The following is a 23,052-nucleotide window of genomic DNA, read 5'->3' on the forward strand; positions in this document are numbered from 1 at the left end:
TGTGTGTTTGTTTGTTTGTTTAATGATATGTTTTGTTTCTGTGATTTTTATTTGTTTATATTATTTGTTTGTTTTCTTGCTTCTTAGTTTTTCTCGAATCTCACTTTAAGTGCAGCGTTCGTTGTAAAGAGCAGTTAAACAGTTTTTTGCAGTTTGATGAATTCTTTTTGTTTGCTTGCTTGTTTGTTTGTGTGTGTGTTTGTTCGTTTGTTTGTTTGATTTTTTTTTTTTTTTTTTTTTTTTTTTTTTGTCTTCCTGTAGCTGTCTGTTGTTGTTGTTTTATTTGTGAGTTTTTTCTCGCAGGGGGAAGAGGGGGGGGGGTTCGCAGCTCACTTACATGACACAGAATTTAGACGAAGAAACATGACCAGTGTGTAGGAGTGTCAGCCGACATGGACGATTCGGACCGCACAGGTAGCCGGTAGACATTGACAAGGGGATGGGGCCAGTAATTGTTATTGCACTGTTGTACAAAATTGTAAGTAGTATCGGTAACTACCATAATGGCAGGCGTCTGTTCTGTGGATGGGTTTGACCACTACATTATTGTTCCTGGTGATAGGAGGAGGGCGGTGAGGTGGGTGCGGGGGGGGGGATGCGACTGAGAGGTATCAATGGAAGCTGGAATGAATTGTCTTACTTCACACCAATATTAAGAAGATCAACGTAGATTGTTTTTCTGAACTTTTTTCCTTTTCTTTTTTTTTTCTTTTCTTTTCTTTTTTTAACGTTTTTTTGGGGTTTTTTTGTTCTTTATTTTCATTCCTTTTCTGTTCAATCTTTTTTTCTTTTTTTTCTTTTTTTCTGTCTTTCTTTCTTTGTTAATTTTTTCGTTTGTTCGCTCGATCGTCCTCTCGCACGCCCGTTTTTTATATTTAGTCAAGTTTTGACTAAATATTTTAACATCAAGGGGGAATCGAAACGAGGGTCGTGGTGTATGTGTGTGTGTCTGTCTGTGCGTGCGTGCGTGCGTGCGTGTGTGTGTGTGTGTGTGTGTGTGTGTGTGTGTGTGTGTGTGTGTGTGTGTGTGTGTGTGTGTGTGTGTCTGTCTGCGTCTGTGTCTGTGCGTGTGTGTGTGTGTAGAGCGATTCAGACCAAACTACTGGACCGATCTTTATGAAATTTGACATGAGAGTTCCTGGGAATGATATCCCCGGACGTTTTTTCTTTTTTTCGATAATTACTTTTGATGACGTCATATCCGGCTTTTTGTAAAAGTTGAGGCGGCATTGTCACACCCTCATTTTTCAATCAAATTGATTGAAATTTTTGTAAAGCAATCTTCGACGAAGGCCGGACTTCGGTATTGCATTTCAGTTTGGTGGCTTAAAAATTAATTGATGACTTTGGTCATTAAAAATCTGAAAATTGTAATAAATTTTGTTTTATATGAAACGATCCAAATTTACGTTCATCTTATTATACATCATTTCCTGATTCCAAAAACATATTAATATGTTATATTTGGATTAAAAACAAGCTCTGAAAATTAAAAATATAAAAATTATGATCAAAATTAAATTTCCGAAATCGATTTAAAAACAATTTCATCTTATTCCTTGTCGGTTCCTGATTCCAAAAAACATATAGATATGATATGTTTGGATTAAAAATACGCTCAGAAAGTTAAAACGAAGAGAGCTACAGAAAAGCGTGCTATGCAGCACAGCGAAACCACTACCGCGCTGAACAGGCTCGTTAGTTTCACTCCGTTATGCACAAGCGGCGGACTACGGTCATTGTGAAAAAATGTAGTGCGTTCAGTTTCATTCTGTGAGTTCCACAGATTGACTAAATGTAGTAATTTCGCCTTACGCGACTTGTTCGTTTATTCTTTTGTTTGGTTGTTTCATTGCTTGCCATTAGAGATTTTTTTTGAATCAAGAAATTGAAAGAAAGAATGACTGTACAAGGGTAGCATTTTGAACACAGTTCAGATATACATTCACACTTTAAAAACCACAAAGAAAACTTGTAACAAGCCTATATTACTAATACAAAGGTACACGTATAAGGTAACTCTAACGATAACATTAGTAACAGTGGCAGTGTATCTTCTTGTAGGAGGGAAACCACCCCTTCTAAGACCTCAACAAAATCTGCACAAATGTGACCCTCCACCACGGAATGAGTCGCATGTCACCTTTGCATGATTTTTATATTTTTACACTTTCTTAGAGAGCTTTTAATGCTCTATCCTGTGGTGTAAACCGTTTTAGAAAAGAGCAAAAACTGTTCGAGTTATGAGCCTGTGACTAAGTTGTCCCTCACACTGATATCTGACACCCCCGGACGTGTATTAGGCCTAGCGCAGAACCGCGCTAGGTGACATCCGACTCATTCCGTGATGGAGGGTCACAAAGCAGGTCTTAGAAAGGAGGGAGTCTAAAATGGAGGTACATTTGCACGTTGTGAACACAAACTCTGAGAAAAAAACCAGGGTCTTAAAAGGTAGGGAGTCTTCAATCGGAGGTCTCAAGGAAGAATCCAATGTATAGAGCGTTTCCAAGGCAGAGGGCCGTTAACATCTGGATTTGTGTTCAAGCTGCCGAGTAGCTCAGTGGGTAGAGCACTGCACTTTTCATCCTCGGGTCGTGGGTTCGAATCCAGGCCGGGACGGACATGGCGCAACTTTATGTGTGGACTTAGGGACGATATCCATGTCCCACTCCCGTGTCATTCCGCCAGACGTGCAGGTTGCTGATTATATATCGACATGCACACACCTGATTAGTGCAATTTACAGTCAGTAAATATCACTTTTCTGCCACAAAACGTGCATTTGTCCATCTCTTTCAGAGTTTCGATGACTCAGGAAACCTAAATGCAGGTAAAGTTTTACGTCATAAAATTAGCCAAATGCTTTGCTTGTGAAAAAGCGTTTCTAAGCTAACACAAAATATATTTTGACAGTACATCAAGTTAGTACCAGACTAAATGAACACAACATTCTCTTTTAGTCGCACAAACATATTTTTTTGTTTTCTCGTAAATCCAAAAAATCACTGTTCCCATCTTAGGAAACACACTACACGGGATAGAGAATATCACCACAGATTATGAACAGAAGGCGTCAGCGAAGTAATGAATGTTTACAAGTACTTCGACAGACAGATCCTCACACAAGCACGCTCGCTCTCTCTCTCTCTCTCTCTCTCTCTCTCTCTCTCTCTCTCTCTCTCTCTCTCTCTCTCTCTCTCTCTCTCTCTCTCTCTCTCTCTCTCTCTCTCTCTCTCTCTCTCTCTCTCTCTCTCTCCCCCCCCGCCTCTCACTTCTAACATTTATTATACGTATTAATGTTATGCAGTATGATTCTTCTCTACATTCATTATACACACAAAACATTGCTTATGAACATATGAGTAAAATGTCAACAGTTGCTACGATTTGTTCTCATAAAGTTTTCACACAACTATGTTTGCAACATGATTTGAACAACAGTAAGTACATAAGACAATTTTGTGCAATTTAAATATCAGCACAACATCAGCGATCAAAAGATATATGTTCTGAGCAACTAACCCGAAATGTGACTGTCAATACAGGATATTGTCATGGCAAGAAACCTGTCACCTCCACATTTAACAGTGGGGGCGGAAGATGGAATTTTATGGCTGGGGAGAGGGGGGGTGGGGGTGGGGGGTGTCACCTGTAACTAATTTTACCGGCTTGCATGAACATACTTCCTGATATCTAAAGATACCTTTCTCCCCTGAACGTACGTGTTACTTGAGACTCAAGCTTTTGGTTGAAAAATCAGAAGCTAGGTTTTTTTTCTTTTCTTTTAAAACGATGTTTAATTCATCCCGAATGTGTGTCTGGGTGTGTATGTGTCTGTCTGTTTTCTTCTGTTCCTGCGAGTCTCTCTGTGTCTCTGTGTGAGTAGGTGTCAGTCTGTCGTTCTATGCCTGCGTGTCTGCCTGTGCCTATACGCCAGTGAGCCTCCAAGGTAGCACAAGCTAGCAGGCACCACAGGAGCGCCTGCAGTAAACGGTGCCAAGCAGCTCGTTGTTGATGCAGAAGCCCTTCTCCACCCAGAAAGGGCAGCTCCGGGTGTGTCGCGGGTCGTCCTCGCATCTTCCGCTGTTTGATGCAATACCTGCACACAGCGAAGGTGTCAGTGAGTGAGTGCGTGAGTTGGTGGGTGAGTTGGTGAGTAAGTGAGTGAGTTAGTGAGTGGATGTGTGTGTGAGTGAGTGAGTGAGTGAGTTGGTGCGTGAGTGAGTTGGTGAGTGAGTGAGTTGGTGAGTGAGTAAGTTAGTAAGTGGGTGGGTGTGTGAGTGTGTGAGTTGGTGAGTAAGTGAGTCGTTGAGTGAGTGAGTTGGTAAGTGAGTGAGTTGGTAAGTAAGTGCGTGGTTCTGTGAGTGAGTGAGTGAGTTGTTTAGTGAGTGAGTCGTTGAGTGAAAGAGTTGGGAAGTGAGTGAGTTGGTGAGTGAGTTAGTGAGTTAGTGAGTTGGTGTTTGAGTGAGTGAGTCGTTGAGTGAGTGAGTTGGTAAGTGAGTGAGTTGGTGAATGAGTGAGTTGGTGAGTGAGTGAGTGAGTGAGTTAGTGAGTGAGTCGTTGAGTGAGTGAGTTGGTGAAGGAGTGAGTTGGTGAGTGTGTGAGTTGGTGAGTGAGTGAGCTGTTGAGAGAGTGAGTTGGTGAGTGAGTAAGTTGGTGAGTGAGTGAGTTGGTGAGTGAGTGAGACGGTGAGGGAGTTAGTGAGTGAGTTGGTGAGTGAGTGCTTTCGATGAGTGAGTGAGTTGGTGAGTAAGTGAGTTAGTGAGTGAGTTGGTCAGTCAGTCAGTGACTTAGTGAGCACGTTGGTGAGTGAGTGAGTGTACAGACAGCGATTTAATGAATGAAAGGCCAACTCGTGATCGCGGATTGTCTTCACATCTCCCGCAATGCCTGCACATGCAGTGGTCGACAGTCGTGAATGACAGAGACATAACTTGAAGAAAGAACAGATGATGTGTTGTGGGTTGTCCTTGTATCCAGAAACGCAACAAATCATTCATAATAAAAGCAATAAAAATAAAAATCCATGAACTAAAGAAAGGCAGAAATAATAAGGGGGCACCATCCAGTCCGACACCATCTCAGAGTAGCCTGGGTTGTGTCTCCTGATTCGGTTGTGTTTCCGGCTGTGTGAGGGAGCCACTGAGTGAGCGATACAGAAAAAAGATGAAGAAAATATATTAAGCAACTCACGTCTCATATCATCAGCCAAGTTCTCCGCGCGCCTGTCCACAGTCTTGAACTTGCGATGCAGACGACGTCGACGCTGCTGTCGCTTTTCTTCCAGCCGTAATCGTCGCTTTTCTTGGCGTTGTTGTTTACGTTGCAGTCGTTGACGTCGGCGCTCTTCCGCTTTTATGTCCCTTCCACGGGTACCTTTTTGTTTCTGCGACACTTTCTTGCCCTTCTTTTGTGAGTCGCTGCGCTGGTGTTGTAGCTCTGTCTGTTGTCGGTGGTTTTCGCCGCGCTGTTGTTGTCGTGATCGTTGGTTGGGAGGAGAGCGTTGGCGGTGGGGTTGTTTTTGTTGTTGTTGTCGTCGTTGTTGTTGTTTTTGTTGACGTAGTTGTTGTCGTGATTGACGCTGGTCACGTAGAGGGGTGGGTTTGAGGTCGTGGCTGTCGTTATTGGTGTCATCCTTATTGTCGTCGTTGTCGTCGTTGTTGTCGTTGCTGAGGTCCTTGTTACACTGGCCGCAGGTTCGTGGGCAGGATATGAAGACCGCTTTGCTCTGTGACATTTCAGTTGGATTTATTGTAATTTATTAGATAATGAAAGACTTGACAAGATTTAGGTACATGTATCGTAATTTTATGGATTGGCCGTAACGGAGGGGGAAAAAAACGAAATTTATATTCAGCCTCAGATTTTCTTCTTCTTCTTCTACTTCTTCTTCTTCTTCTTCTTCTTGTCATTTCACGAGAGAGGTAATTAGCAAGTTCCTTATTCAAACTGTCGTCAGAAACATGGATGCGTTACGATCAGTGACTATCACCAAACAAATCAAGCTCACGCTACAAGACTAGTGTCACGACATATGACCCCACATACACCAAGGAAACACAACCACAGATGACGTCACAAATATCGTTACATACACCAAGGAAACACAACCACAGATGACGTCACAAATATCGATACGTCACATTAGAGCACTGATGTACATACACCAAGGAAACACAACCACAGATGACGTCATAAAATCAATACGTCACCTGCGAGCACTGACGTATCCACGTGGTGCAGGACGGCAGACGGTCACGACACCAATGATTGTCGGCACGCAGCACGTCCAGGGGAGACGGTCGACGACTTCTTGCTCTGTCCTCTCTGGCTTTTGCGTATCGCTCTCTTTCCAGCCGCTGTGCTCGTTCTATACCTGCCCGTGCGTATTGTGCCTGCCTGGGGTCCTGTTGGACAATGCGAGAAAAGGATAGTAATTATGTACGTTTGTCTTTTTCTTGCCTTTATTCTTGTAAAAGAAAAGACAAAAGAAACATTAAGAAACAAAGCATCACAAGATGGCTGTCAAAAACTAAACCCATACCGAAAATCATGGAAACTGATTATTTGTAAAATAAATAAATGCATAAATACATGCATACATAAATACATAAGCAAATAAATAAATAAATAAATAAAGGGATATGTTACAAAACTGGCTGCTCACCTGTCGTGAACTGGCAGCGGTGTGACTGGGTCGCGCCGACCTCGAAGGAGTGTACCTCTCTAACTCTCGAAGCGCGCTTCCACCGGAAGCATACGTCACTTCCCTTTGTTGCAGCTCCGCGGGCTTCCGGTACTCGGAACTATGGGACTCAACGTGGAGGGCAGTCTCACGCGAAGCCGAGCGGTAGCGATGTTCCTGCTGACGTGGTGAGATCTGTCTGACGTCATGCTGCTCAGCCTGATGACGTGATGCGCTGTGTCTGACGTGATGATGGCTTCGATGACGCGGTGAGGAGCGGGTGACGTTGAGGGCTGATTCGTGATGTGACGTTCTGCTGCGTTCTGTGTGGTGAGTCTTCTGACCACGGGAGTCGTATGAAAATCCCCATGAAGATTCTGTCTTCACCTCGTTTTCTGTCGGGAACAAACTCAGTAGTACTCAGCTTGACAATAAACGACACAAAAACTGTTTGGATTTCACTATTCATCAGGACATTTTTTCCCATGCACTATTTTTCAACAACAAAAATCACGGATGAAGAACGTCAGTTACAAAATAAATCATCAAAACTATCCCATCCTGATCAAGAAGTAGGCATGAATTACATCTGGTCGAACCACCTCTACCACCTCTCGATAACGCCCACCTACCCACCCTGATCAAGAAGTAGGCATGAATTACATCTGGTCGAACCACCTCTACCACCTCTCGATAACGCCCACCTACCCACCCTGATCAAGAAGTAGGCATGAATTACATCTGGTCGAACCACCTCTACCACCTCTCGATAACGCCCACCTACCCACCCTGATCAAGAAGTAGGCATGAATTACATCTGGTCGAACCACCTCTACCACCTCTCGATAACGCCCACCTACCCACCCTGATCAAGAAGTAGGCATGAATTACATCTGGTCGAACCACCTCTACCACCTCTCGATAACGCCCACCTACCCACAAAGATCAAGAAGTAGGCATGAATTACATCTGGTCGAACCACCTCTACCACCTCTCGATAACGCCCACCTACCCACAAAGACCACCCCACACGATCCCCGATTAGTTGTTGTTTTGTTGTTGCTGTTTTTTGTGTGCTATATGTTTCCCCTTTTCAAAGCGACTACCTGTCTTTGATGACCTATTTGGTCGGTCGCTTTGGTCGGTCGTTATAAACAGGTTCAACTAAGCTATTTCTGGAATCGAGGCTTTTTCAGTCCACAGATGAACAACGACAAATGTAAACATAAACGGAACCGTTATGTGTGATGTGAGGAAAACATTCAACTCTATAACCGCCTTGATTTACGATGACTATTTAAAGCATTCAGCTGGAAATGATGTTTGCTTTAAAGATTGCCATACCCCGTTATTTTGAAAGCGCACGTATGCTGAGCTGTTTTCCTTTTTAACCTGAACAGCTAAATTATGTTGACTGTAACCAAAATAGAGAGAGGGAGAGAGAGAGAGACACTCGGAGACAGAGACAGAGACAGAGTTAGACACAGAGAGAGAGACAGACAGAGACAGAGACAGAGACAGAGACAGAGACAGAGAGAGAGGTTGAGAGAGAGAGAGATAGAGAGAGAGAAATAGAGAGAGAGAGATAGAGAGAGAGAGACAGAGACAGAGAGACAGCGAGAGACAGAGAGAGAGAGAGGTTGAGAGAGATAGAGAGAGAGATAGAGAGACAGAGATAGAGAGACAGAGACAGAGAGACACAGAGAGAGAGGTTGAGAGAGAGAGAGACAGAGACAGAGAGAGATAGAGATAGAGAGAGGGCGGGGAGGGTAGGGGTGAGGAGGGAAGGTATAGAGAGGTGTGAGAAAGAGAGAGAAATACAAACAGACAGACAGACAGGCTGGCAGGCAGGCAGGCAAACAGACAGACAAGCAGTAACGGAGGTAAAGACCGACCACAGTCTAATCTCAACATCATTGCGGAACAAATTTGGTTATCAACATTTCACGTCTACTTCCTCATTTTAAATCGTTACTTTTCTCTCTTATATTTAAAAGAAGACAGATAATTATGAAGCTCGTGCAAAATTAACGGATGTTTTAAAAACATCACAAAATCTCAAAACGCTGCGCTAGTCACTGTCAAACCCGAATGACAGTTTCTATCAACTTTGGGGGCACTGAACGTCAAACACAAAGTTCTACATTACTCCTGGCTTCAGGGTTTGTCGGGGCAGGAGACAAATTCAATCATCACCCAACAGTCTGTGCATGTCAAGATTCATGTACGCATAGATAAGGCGATGGTGGTCTGAAATGCGCTTGTGCTTTTCCAGCGTTTCTGTATAAACTGGTTAGCCTTTTACTAACGGCATTTTTGGTATTACAACGGTCTACAGAGCAGGGCCGGACCTGTGTGTGTGTGTGTGGGGGGGGGGGGGGGGTTCCCAGCCTCATTTTGACCCCCCCACCCCCACCCACTCTATAATACTTGATTCAGCCCTGCAGATTGTAATATTTTTAATTTTCTGTGTGTGCGTGTGTGTGTGTTTTTCTTTCTCTGTCTCTGTCTCTGTCTCTCTCTTTCTCTCTCTCTCTTTTTTTCACTCTCTCTCTCTCGCTCTCTCCCCTGCCTCATGTTTGACACCCACCCCCCCCCCCCCATCCCATCACCACCCACTCTATAATACTTGATTCAGCCCTGCAGATTGTAATAGTTTCTTGTATAGATTAAGGCGATGCAACCCTGAAATGTGCAGGCGCTTTTCTCGAGTTTCTGTATAATTTGTGTACCATTTTACTTACGGAATGTTCGGTAAGTATACGGTCTCCAGAGCGTAATAGCGTTATCGGGCCTGTGGCATTTTGAAAGATAACTAACGATGTTTTGGTCGGTGTCACAGATATAGAAAAGTGCACTTCTTATCTGGGTTTTTTCTGTTCTCGTCGGTTTAGACCTGATGATAACTGACGATGTTTTTATTATAGTCACTACTTAATTAGAAAAGTGTACTCCTTATCTTTCAGTTCTAAACAGTTAGGATCTGCTGCGTGCGACATTTTGTTCCCTTCCTTCCTCTACTTTTCTCTTCGTGAACCTGAAACCGTGAATGACCCTCCCAGGTTTGTGTGTGTGTGTGTGTGTGTGTGTGTGTGTGTGTGTGTGTGTGTGTGTGTGTGTGTGTGTGTGTGTGTGTATGTATGTGTGTGTGTGTGTGTGTGTGTGTTCTGTGTGTGTTTGTGTTTGTGTGTGTGTGTGTGTGTGTGTGTGTGCAGTGTCCGTGTATGTGTGTGTGTTTCTCTTTCTCTCTCTCCGTCTCTGTCTCTCTCTTTCTCTCTCTCTCTCTTTTGTTCACTCTCTCTCTCTCTCTCGCTCTCTCTCTTTCTCTATAATTGTTTACTCTCTCTCATTCTCTCTCTCTCTCTCTCATTCTCTCTCTCTCTCTCTCTCTCTCTCTCTCTCTCTCTCTCTCTCTCTCTCTCTCTCTCTCTCTCTCTCTCTCTCTCTCCGAGCAGAATCCCACAAGGGACCAAACGAAATGTTGCCCCTATTTTTAAAGGTATCAGTGGGAAGGATGCTTAAGAACCAGCAGCACTTACAGAACTATTTTGGTTCTTTAAGTGCTGGCCCAAAAATCGGTAACTTGAGTGTGGTGCCTATCACCTTACAGTATAAAAATAGCTGTATAGTATACAACCCGTTACTTTCTTATCAGCGAAAAGTGAATGAGTTGTAAACGGCAACACGTGCACTGAATGGAAAAAGATACCAGACAGAACGGAGAAGAAGAGAAGAACATAGACAGAAAGTAAAGAAAACACAGCAAAAGGGGAAATGGAAAGATGAGAAAATAACAGACAATTACAGTGAAATATTGTAGCAGACTGAATGATGTTTTTGGAGGGAGTAAATGGGATTTTGTTTTTTTGTATCCGCATCATTTATTCTTGTCAGTCATTGTAGTTAAAAGTGGTATCCGTTACGACAAAAACACGGGCGTTTTATGGATGTGTTACCTGTGGGGCTCCATCTTCTACTCAGTTCTGGAGACGAAGAAGAGAATGTACCCTGACTGGCAGCGTGTGGTAGTGTGTGTGTGTGTGTGTGTGTGTGTGTGTGTGTATGTGTGTGTGTGTGTGTGTGTGTGTGTATGTGTGAGTGTGTGTGTGTGCATGTGTGTGTGTATGTGTGTTTGTGTGTGTGTGCGTGCGTGTGTGTGTGTGTGTGTGTGGCGCGAACGGATGTGTGTGTGTGTGTGTGTGTGTGTGTCTGTGTGTGTGATTGGGGGGTTATTTGTTATATCATCAGCATCTCGTTTGTTGAAAGGTCTTCAGATCTGCTCCCTCCTCGTGACCCCAGCCCCACCCCCTATCCACTTCCTCCCAATCGTAACCCCTGTCTTTTCCCGCTTGATTTCGGTGGTGGAGGTAGGGTACCTGTCTAGATGCATTTATTTAAGGTGTGACCTTTCCTATGATGAATGCACAGATAAGCATTTTACAAAACAACATCTATAACATTTTGAAACGTCAGTGTTTTCATTCAATTCAAAACAAACCTCAAAAGGAAGCAATTAATATTTTCCAAACACAAATTACAAGGAAAGAAGAGAATGACGACAAGACAATAAGATGGTGGAGAGGAAGGATGAGGGGTGGAGGAGGGGGTGGACGGGGTGAAATTGAATTCTGCCAGTTACGCACATCCATTACAGAAACTAGTGACGCAAATAAAATCTCTTATTTCTGTTTTCACATTTCAGTGTCTTTTACAAATGAAGCAGTACTTTCGAAAAATGAGCCACCTGCTGGGGAATGTCAGAGATAAAGAGTATAGCGTGTGTGTGTGTGTGTGTGTGTGGTGTGTGTGTGGTGTGTGTGTGTGTGTGTGTGTGTGTGTGTGTGTGTGTGTGTGTGTGTGTGTGTGTGTGTGTCTGTATGGAGGGTGGGGGGAGTGAGAGAGACAGACAGAGAGAAAGAGACAGAGAGAGAGAGAGAAGGTAAGGTAAGGTAGGTTTCTATGAGCCTGTCTGTCGAGCAGTCTGTCTCTATCGGCATGTCTGTCTGTCTGTCTGTCTGCCTGTCTGTGTGACAGACTGTCTGTCTATCTGTCTGTCTGTCTGTCTGTCTAAAATTGTGTCTGCGTGGTTGTCTTTTCGTCTGTCTGCCTGATTCTCTGTCATGATTTACAGTGTTGTCCGTTATCTTCTGTTTTTATGACTAAAAGCTCACCTCTTCTTAGAAACAAGTCAGACCAGAAAAAAAGTCTTTTAAAACAAATCATTACATCCCTTCTCGTTGAGCTAAAATTACACAACATCGTGGAACGTCGTATCTTTTGCGTTTCCCTTTTTACATTTAGTCAAGTTTTGACTAAATGTTTTAACATAGAGGGGGAATCGAGACGAGGGTCGTGGTGTATGTGTGTGCGTGTGTGTGTGTGTGTGTGTGTGCGTGCGTGTGTGTGTGTGTGTAGAGCGATTCAGACTAAACTACTGGACCGATCTTTATGAAATTTGACATGAGAGTTCCTGGGTATGAAATCCCCGAACGTTTTTTTCATTTTTTTGATAAATGTCTTTGATGACGTCATATCCGGCTTTTCGTGAAAGTTGAGGCGGCACTGTCACGCCCTCATTTTTCAACCAAATTGGTTGAAATTTTGGTCAAGTACTCTTCGACGAAGCCCGGGGTTCGGTATTGCATTTCAGCTTGGTGGCTTAAAAATTAATTAATGACTTTGGTCATTAAAAATCTGAAAATTGTAAAAAAAAATAAAAATTTATAAAACGATCCAAATTTACGTCTATTTTATTTTCCATCATTTGCTGATTCCAAAAACATATAAATATGTTATATTCGGATTAAAAACAAGCTCTGAAAATTAAATATATAAAAATTATTATCAACATTTTTTTTTCGAAATCAATTTAAAAACACTTTCATCTTATTCCTTATCGGTTCCTGATTCCAAAAATATATAGATATGATATGTTTGGATTAAAAACACGCTCAGAAAGTTAAAACGAAGAGAGGTACAGAAAAGCGTGCTATCCTTCTCAGCGCAACGAATATCCCGCTCTTCTTGTCAATTCCACGTGCACTGCCTTTGCCACGGGCGGTGGAGTGACGATGCTACGAGTATACGGTCTTGCTGCGTTCAGTTTCATTCTGTGAGTTCGACAGCTACTTGACTAAATATTGTATTTTCGCCTTACGCGACTTGTTACATTTAGTCAAGTTTTGACTAAATGTTTTAACATAGAGGGGGAATCAAGACGAGGGTCGTGGTGTATGTGTGTGTGTGTGTGTGTGTGTGTGTGTGTGTGTGTGTGTGTGTGTGTGTGTGTGTGTGTGTGTGTGTGTGTGTCTGTCTGTCTGTGTGTGTGTGTGTGTGTGTGTGTGTGTGTGTGTGTAGAGCGATTCAGAGTAAACTACTGGACCGATCTTTATGAAATTTTACATGAGAGTTTCTGGGTATGATATCCCCAGATGTTGTTTTCATTTTTTGGATAAACGTCTTTGATGACGTCATATCCGGCTTTTTGTAAAAGTTGAGGCGGCACTGTCACACCCTCATTTTTTAATCAAATTGATTGAAATTGTGGCCAAGCAATTTTCGACGAAGGCCGGACTTTGGTATTGCATTTCAGCTTGGAGGCTTAAACATGAATTAATGACTTTGGTCATTAAAAATTCGAAAATTGTAATTAAATTTATTCCTTGTGGGTTCCTGATTCCAAAAACATATAGATGTGATATGTTTGGATTAAAAACACGCTCAGAAAGTTAAAAAGAATAGAGATAAAGAAAAGCGTGCTATCCTTCTCAGCGCAACTACTACCCCGCTCTTCTTGTCAATTTCACTGCCTGTGCATCGAGCGGTGGACTGACGATGCTACGAGTATACGCTCTTGCTGTAAAAATGCAGTGAGTTCAGTTTCATTCTGTTAGTTCGACAGCTTGACTAAATGTTGTAATTTCGCCTTACGCGACTTGTTTTTTCTGAGACAAGGATGAGTGCGAAATTCAAGAACTATCTCACTGTTTCTTCCCACATTTTGTGTTTTGTAGTGTCAAAAGGGCGCTAAGTGCGTGACAATTACAGTCGCCAGTTGAGAGGTTTGAGTCATTAATCTTATGTAATGTGTAGAAAACTTAGTTTTCGACAAGATTGTAGCGTTAAAAGGGTAATTTAAGTTCACTTGGCAAAGATAAAACAAACAATGGATGCGTGCATACGCCTTGGTTCAACCATGCACACGCACACGCACACACAGACACACGCACGCACAGACACGCAAACATACAGACACACGCACATACACACACACACACACACACACACACACACACACACGCACGCACGCACGCACGCACAGACACGCACACATACAGACACACGCACATACACATACACACACACACACACACACACACACACGCACGTACGCACGCACGCACACACACTCACACACACATACACGCGCACGTACGCACGCACGCACACACACTCACACACACATACACGCGCACGTACGCACGCACACACGCACACACACACACACATATGCAGTTCAGTACAAAGAGAGAGAGAGAAAGAGAGAGAGAGAGGGGCAGAGAGAGAGAGAGAGGGGGGGGGGGGGGGCATGTTAAAAATTCGGATAAATGGCACTTACTGTAACACTAGGGTAGAGTCAAGGCAAGAATAAATAGAAGTTCATAGCTTTGTCTGTTGCACATATTCTATTTCGGGGGCTGGGAGGAGGGGGGGGGCTAGGTGGTTAGGTACTGATTCTATCCAAAGCAATTTGCGAGGACATAAACAAATCGGGAATGATATGAATGCAAAGCGACCTGCAAATAGCTGATTTGCTCCATGTCAACGCTACATTTCATTTTCTGCGAGTGCATACAACGGCAGAGTGGTTTTTACACACACACACACACACACACACACACACACACACACACACACACACACACGCACATACACACACACACACACACACACACATTATTTTTAAAACCGAATCCAGATCAAATTTAGAAGAAAAAAGTGTACTGAGATATTACGTTACTTCGTTCTTTTGTTAATTGGATTCTTGCCTGCTTATTTTCATGCTTGCTTGTTTGATCGATCACCCAATTAACCAGTCGGTCTGTGGTCTTATTTTGTTTTTCTAACAGCGATTATTATTTTATGTCATTTGATGGTGCATGCAAGCCTTTAAATAAAGATATATTCCAAACAGAAATGAGTTGGTGAAAATAACTAGGAATTATTTCAAAATGATGAAAAGGAAGACCAAATCTGGGAATAAAATATTCAAGGTGAAATCAATCCATCCATTCATCAATTAATCAATCGATCGAACGAACGATCAATCAATCAATCAATCAATCAATCCATCAATCAACCAGTTAGTCAATAAGACAAAAGATATATACGTATATCCTTAAGTTATTGAATCAGTTTATCAAAAATGAACAAACTTAAACTTGGAGTGGAACAGATGACGAAGACAAAATTGACCAATGAAATTTAAAGTCAATAAAAAAAGAAATCAATAAAAGACTATTCTGCATATGGCGTAGACAGACGTGGTTAAGAAACTAACTGTGGTCACAAGAGAATGACATCGCATCGATTTAAATGAAAATGAAAGAAAAATTAATTTACACGTAACGTAATCAAGATACTGACTGTGGTAAGATGAAAATGACGTCACATTGATTCAAATAAAATTAAACGAACAGTTAATTAACACGTTTGTTTGTTTGTTTGTTTGTTTGCTTAACGCCCAGCCGACCACGAAGGGCCATGTCAGGGCGGTGCTGCTTTGACCTATAACGTGCGCCACACACAAGACAGAAGTCGCAGCACAGGCTTCATGTCTCACCCAGTCACATTATTCTGACACCGGACCAACCAGTCCTAGCACTAACCCCATAATGCCAGACGCCAGGCGGAGCAGCCACTAGATTGCCAATTTTAAAGTCTTAGGTATGACCCGGCCGGGGTTCGAACCCACGACCTCCCGATCACGGGGCGGACGCCTTACAACTAGGCCAACCGTGCCGGTGTAATTAACACGTGACGTAATCAAGATACTGACTGTGGTAAGAAGAGAATGACGTCACATCCACACACAGGCCGTCATGACAGGAATCGGACCCACAGCCTGAGCAGGGCGAGCCTCTCTTGTACGGGTAGTCCCCTATCCAGTTACCTCTGCAAATGGGAAGCACTCGTATATGATTAAAGGCACATTTCTTCCCGTGTCAGACAATTAGGTGTACACCTGTTACAACTGATCTGTCCGGGCTTATTCATTGGCAGGGGATATCGGTAAATCCTTCCATTCGAACACTTACCAAAAATCTACTGAATATCTACGACACAAACCAAAATCCTACAGCCTAGCTGCTTTCTGGGCAGAGTAGAGAGAGAGAGAGAGATTGAGAGAGAGAGAGAGAGAGAGAGAGAGAGAGACTGTGTGTGTGTGTGTGTGTGTGTGTGTGTGTGTGTGTGTGTGTGTGTGTGGGGGAGAGTGTGTGTGTGTGTTTGTGTGTATGTGTGTGTGTGTATGTGTGGGTGTGTGTAAGTGTGTAAGTGTGTGTGTGTGTGTGTTTGTTTGTTTGTGTGTGTGTGCGTGCGTGCGTATGTGTGTGTGTATGTGTGTGTGTATGTGTGTGTGTGCGTGCGTGTGTGTGTGTTTGTGCGTGCGTGCATCTGTCCGTCCGTCTGTCTATCAGTCTGTTTCTCTGTCCGTGTTTTTGTTCCCTTTTTTTGCTGAATGAATTTTGCAATTGACGCCAATATGATTCGGCAAAAATTAATTCAGCAAAATACATTACCCCTCTGCACAGCTAGCAGCTGCAGATTCTTAGTGTGCGTCCTTGATAAGGGATGCTCTTGTTCAAGGTTAAAAGCCTTGACAGATCTTTGGTGGTGTACGTGATCACTAATACAATGTCGAGAAGGATGTCACTTAAAGGAAAGTTTCAAACGAGCATGTCTAAGAATCTTAACGAGGGCAAGAGACCAGAGGTGTCAACGAAGTAGTGGATTATATTGGCTTACGTGTATATGTTAGACACATGCTGATGTGATTACGAAAATTCCATTAATTCCATTGCCAGAATTGTTTTGTCCTCCAAAATGTTTTGCCTCATTTACGTTATTAAAGTAAAACTTCTCATTAGAAAAAAAAAAGTTTCCCACGACAAATGTTTTAATTGTTTGAAGATTTATCTGGATCCTCTCTCTCTTTTTTTTCTCTCTCACTCACTCTCACTCTCTCTCTCTCTCTCTCTCTCTCTCTCTCTCTCTCTCTCTCATAACTGTGTGTCTCTCACACACACTCTCTCTCTCTCTCTCTCTCTCTCTCTCTCTCTCTCTCTCTCTCTCTCTCTCTCTCTCTCTCTCTCTCTCCAACTGCACTCCAGCCTTTCTATTTCCTTGCCAAGGTAATGTAACGACGCAGTATCGCACTGACATAGATGATTGGTTGCATCTCGTCCCAGGACGTTCCCCCATAGTTATTGGAACAAATCACTCCGACACTTTGTGGACACGCCTGTTACCACCCTGTGGGTAACCCCTTTCCCCCCAGTACTGTCTGCATTTTTGTCACTTTAAATGGGAAGGGGGGGGGGGGTGGTATAGGTTTCACTATGTCTGTTTGTTTGTCTGTCTGTTTCTTTGTTTATAAGTTTGTTTGTCCTGCTGTCCGCACTTGGATCTCTAGTTGGCTGGTTCGCTGGTATGTTAGTGCTTTTGTTCGTTGGTTTGTGGGTTCGTTGGTGTCGTTCGTTCGTTCGTTTGTAGTGCGGGCACGGCAGAATAAACTTGTAGCGCTTTTCGTGTCATTACGTCTCTCCGCGTTGATGACGTAATGACATTGAAAAGCGCTGTAAGTTTCCTCGGCCGTGTGGTGTGGACACAGTACCTGGGGTAGTAGAAGCAGACGAGAAGCAGGGCGTCCTCCACGGCCCGACTGCCCACTCTCAGCACTGGACACCTCCTGTGGGAACAGCCCACCGACGTGGTGGAGTACCACACCATCTGCACAGTACAGCCAGAAAAAAACATGATACAGAGGATGTTTGGAGGTATGCATGCATGTCATTGGATCATCTGTACAGTACAGCCACACACAAAAACAGGCGCTGTGCGGAGGTATGCACGTAATGGGAACATCTGCACAGTACAGCCCGAAAAACATGAAACAGAGATTGTGTGGAGGTATGCTCATAATGTACAGTACAAAATGAAACAGAGGATTTTAGAGGTATGCGCGTAATGGGAACATCTGCACAGTACAGCCCGAAAAACATGAAACAGAGGTTGTGTGGAGGTATGCTCATAATGTACAGTACAAAATGAAACAGAGGATTTTAGAGGTATGCGCGTAATGGGATCATCTGTACTGTACAACCAGAAGAAAATGAAACAGAGATTGTGTGGAGGTATGCACGTTATGGGAACATCTGTACAGTACGGCCAGAAAAACATAAAACAGAGGTTGTGTGGAGGTATGCACGTAATGGAAAAATCTGCCCAGTACAGCCAGAAAAACATGAAACAGGGATTGTGTGGAGGTATGCTCATAATTTACAGTACAAAATGAAACAGGATGTTTAGAGGTATGCGCGTAATGGGATCATCTGTACTGTACAACCAGAAGAAAATGAAACATAGGTTGTGTGAAGGTATGCTCATAATGTACAGTACAAAATGAAACAGGATGTTTAGAGGTATGCGCGTAATGGAAACATCATTCTGTACAGTGCATCCAGACAAAAATGACACAGAGGTTGTGTGGAGGTATGCGCGTAATGGAAACACCTGGACAGTACAACCAGAAACAATAAAACAGAGGCTGTTTGGAGGCGGTATGCACGTTATGGGAACATCTGTATAGTACAGCCAGAAAACAATAAAACAAGGGAAGTTTGGAGGTTTGAACGTAATGGGAACATCTGTATAGTACAGCCAGAAAACAATAAAACAAGGGAAGTTTGGAGGTTTGAACGTAATGGGAACATCTGTATAGTACAGCCAGAAAACAACAAAACAAGGGAAGTTTGGAGGTTTGAACGTAATGGGAACATCTGTACAGTACAGCCAGAAACACATAAAACAGAGGGTTTTTTTTTAGAGGTATGCACGTAATGGAAACATCTGGACAGTGCATCCAGAACAAAAAGAAACAGAGGCTGTTTGGTATGGAAGGCGAAAAGGGTCAAATGATCGAGCAAAAGGATCAAGTAAAAGGATGCATACTTTTTGCGTTTGACCTTTTCCGCTCTACGCGCGGAAAGGGTCAAACACACGAGCAGAAGTATCGTGCAAAAGGATCGATCCTTTTACTGGATCCGGTGCCGACAAAAAGTGAAACCGGAATTTTACCGGCACACAGTCTGGAGTTCACATTTTGGTGGCAAACTGACTTCAGAGTTCAGTTCGCGTGTACGTGCGTCCAGTGTTCTAGATGATCGAACGTGTAGCAAAGACCTGTACGTGTACGTGTAGATATTCCGTCACCCGTGACTCACTTTTTTTCTCCAATGTTCCAAATCATACGTTGTTTACCAAGACTGCAGATCTCGTCTCAAACGCGTGACGTAAAAACTAGATTTGATGACGTTACCCGTACACGTTCCTGTACACGTGCTGAAAGTGGCACATCTAGATCTGTTGCAGACGAACGCTTCGCGCCAAACACTTTTCACACAGTAATTTTAACTACACACCCCTAAATGTACTCGCTAAAACAAGAAGACTTTTTTGTTTATTTCTCTTGATATTTCATGCTCCTTCACGCCGCACCAGAACACGTAGCCTAATCTAATTACTTTACTTTCTAGGTTCGTTCTTTGTGCTAATCCGTTCCATGATTTTCCGAAACAGCGCGATGAAACTGCTCGTTCAAAAGTATCGTGTAAAAGGATCGATCCTTTTGCACGATCCTTTTGCTCGATCATTTGACCCTTTCCGCGCGTCGGGCGGAAAGGGTCAAACGCGAAAGGATCGATCCTTTCGCACGATCCTTTTGCTCGATCATTAATATTGACCCTTTTCGCCTTCCATAGTTTGGAGGTATGCATGTAATTGAAACATCAGGACAGTGCATCCAGAAAATAATAAAACAGATGGGTTTTTTAGAGGTACGCACGTAATAGAAACATCTGTACAGTACAGCCAGAAAAAAATAAAAAAGTTTTTTTTTAGAGGTACGCACGTAATGAAAACATCTGTGGACAGTGCATCCAGAACAAAAAGAAACAGAGGCTGTTTGGAGGCATGCACGTGATGGGACAATTTGGACAGTACCGTACTTTGCCATAAGTGCACGTGGCTGATACCACCTAAACACACATAAAGGTGGATCTCATTTAAAGTCGGGGTAACACCCGTCAACATGCCCTTAATGGCTTCACCGTGAGGGCGTAAAACATCACTATTATCATCTCGTCTCGGCTGACACATACCTGCGTGTAGTGACAGGCAGCACCACAGGAGTCGGAGGAGTATCTCCAGGTCAGCTTCTCGTCGTGCCACAGCTCCAGTCCCGTCAGCAGAGTAGCCTTCTCCTCCGCCTCGGAAGACCCCGAGGAGTAGTACAGGTTCTCCCCCCACTTGCCGATCAGCTGGTGCTTGAAGTTGCACTGCGACGCCCACCGTTCGGCGGCTGCAGCAACACTGTCGTTCCAGTGCTGTGAGGAAAAAGAGAAAGTTGGTGGTGGTGGTGTTGATGGGTCTTATGGCGGTGGTGTTATTGTTGTTGTTGATGACTGACTGACTGACTAGTAGGGTTTAACGTCCTCTTAGACCAGTTGGCCTATATTGGGACAGGTATTGGTAATATGCTGAAGATATATGGTGTGATACTTTGATTCGAACAAGCCCGCTGTGGCTGTCTTCTTCGACACACCAGCATTGGGTTTATCTCGTCAAAGTATCGAAATACGATCATGATAATCAGAGACGAGAGATGATGCCCTGAGACTTTCGCTGTGAACTTGGGATCTTTTTCGTGCGCATGTGTGCACACGGGGGTGTTCGGACACCAAAGAGAGTCTGCACAAAGTTGACTCCGAGAAATAAATCTCTCGCCGAACGTGGGGTTCAAACTCACACTGATAGCGACCAACTGGCTACAAAGCCAGCGCCGCGTTACCAACTGAGCTACTTCCCCGCCCGTTGTTGATGTCGTCGTCATCCAAATGATCAACATCATCGTCGTCGTCGTCGTCGTCATGTCGTCGTCGTCGTCATCATCATCGTCATCGTCATCGTCATTTCCTCCTCCTCCATCTCTTCATCATTATCATCGTCATCATTACGACCATCATAAGCCTCATAATTTTCATTGTTATGAATATCACTACGGATGGAAAGAGATAACTGAGATTTCCGTTTCCGTTCTTCTTCTGTTTTTCTTTTTCTTTTCTTTTTAGAGGGGGCGGGGGGTAAAGTATGTTTTTTCATGAATCTAACGATGGTGAGTTTTTTCGTGAATCTTCTTTGTTTTTAAAGGAAGTTTGAAGGAAAACTTTACAAATGCTTTAAATATATAGACATCATTTGAATTAAATGCCAAGTGATTTCTTGAGTGTCGGGGTAAAAGTAATGTTTTAAAAATGCGCGTGTATGCGACATGTGTGCGTGCGTATGTGCGTGCGTCCCTTCGTTCGTCCGTCCGTTTGTTCATTTGTTCGTGCGTGTGTGCATTTGTGTGTGTATTTGTGTGCGCGCACGCCTGCATGTATGTGCGTATGTGCGTGTCTGTCTGTCTGCTTGCGTGAGATTGTTTGTGCAAGGGAGGGAGGGAAGGGTGGCGTTGATCGGTGCGCTTGTTTGCCCGTTGAATACACACGTCTGTCTGCGTGCATGTGCATCAGTGCAGACATTTTCACCTGCATGTGCGGTTGTATTTTATTATGGCTCCTTTCCATTAAGTGCTGTTCACATGGAATACTTCCTACCAACTTTCCCCCAACTTTACAGAGACTTTAGTCGGCGCCAAGTCAAATAAAAATCCTTGCCCTTGTGAACTGCGCAAACGCTCAAACTATAGTCTTAAACGGCGATTCTCGGCAGACGTGAAGGCCAGTTCAGCTATCGGAGCTACCTCTTAATTCGGGAAGAGCAGTTGGGTGAGAGCTAACCAATTAGTAAGAGATATAAGGAAAGTCTGCGCAAAATCTGCACCAAGTCACCAAGTCACGGCCGAGTCGGGCAGGGCTCAACTGAGTTTTCGAGTCGCGGCTAAATCGGTCCTAAATCGAACTGAAATCCTAGGGGCCGTTCACATGGCAAACCTTTCGCCCACTTGGCCTCGACAACTCGGAAGCGATTTCAAACCAACAAAAGTTGGGGGAAAGTTGGTTGAAAGTGTGCCATGTGAACGGCCCTTTACGCATCTTTCTTGTTTCTTGTTACTTTTTTTGCCCTGACAACAAATCTTCAGCAGAACACTAAAGTCCACTTATATTCACACGTCTCATAAAGATAGATCATCTAGATCAAAGAAAGCGGAGAGCGTAAAAGACGGCGCTCATTCAGCTAAAACTTCATCACTCACCGTACGAGGGGAAATAAACCGAGCGGGATCACCCCAAACCTGACACAGTGCCAAAGTCTAAGTCCAGAAACTGAGTTTTTCCCCGTCCTACATTTAAATCAGACAAAGTGAGTACACTTCATGGAAGTATAGGGTTAAAATCTGAATCCAATGAAGGGTGAAAGGCCTGCTGAAGAATAAAATAATAGCTATCAAACATGTAGGGGCAGGGAGCTCCATACGTATTATTGTAACCAAGAAAGGTAAAAAATAAAACATAAAAGGGATTCAAAGGTATGATTTCAAGCCAGAAGAGTGAGCGGTCATAAATCATTCCAATCTCAAATAACCAAAGGGAAGTAAGCGCTCTTTATGCGTACGAAAATAATGTGTAATGGAGTAAGCGAGAGTTATACGGAACCTTTCTCCTGGCACCTGAGCCTCGGAGAATAACAAGCATTGCAATGAACAAGCGACTTTCATTTCATTTTTGAGGATGAAAGTCGCTTGTTCATTTCAATGCTTGTTATTCTCTCAGGTGCCAGGAGAAAGGTTCCGTATAACTCTCGCTTACTCCATTACACATGTCGTATGCATAAAGAGCGCTTACTTCCCTTTTGTTATTTGATATCTTTACAACGCTCTGCTTCATTTCGTTTAAGATTCATTCCAATCTCAATTTAGAAAGGTGGGGTGATACGAAGGCAGCATATATATCAGCATGAAAGGGTAAGGGATTAGAAAGGTACGAATTTTAAGCTATGAGAGTAAAAGGTTACAGAAGTACAACTGAAACGTAAGGGGTTACAAAACATGACTACAGCCTATAGAGAAGTAATGGGTTACAAAAGTA

The 23,052-nt window shown here is 43.4% G+C and overlaps 1 protein-coding gene across 1 annotated transcript; it reads right to left on the reverse strand.

The window, feature by feature from the left end:
- Positions 1-1,969: 1,969 nt before the first annotated feature.
- Positions 1,970-20,349, reverse strand: LOC138956046 (uncharacterized; the record flags this gene model as incomplete). The annotated part of the gene is given in 7 exon segments (XM_070327508.1): positions 1,970-4,099; positions 5,194-5,728; positions 6,213-6,407; positions 6,668-7,080; positions 15,744-15,859; positions 17,580-17,695; positions 20,125-20,349. Coding segments are annotated over 7 exon segments (1,740 nt in total), but the record flags the coding sequence as incomplete, so codon positions are not given.
- Between the last annotated feature and the right edge of the window lie 2,703 nt (positions 20,350-23,052).

This window comes from Littorina saxatilis, unplaced genomic scaffold (assembly GCF_037325665.1).
Source record: "Littorina saxatilis isolate snail1 unplaced genomic scaffold, US_GU_Lsax_2.0 scaffold_1412, whole genome shotgun sequence".
In the NCBI taxonomy this organism is placed as follows: domain Eukaryota; kingdom Metazoa; phylum Mollusca; class Gastropoda; order Littorinimorpha; family Littorinidae; genus Littorina; species Littorina saxatilis.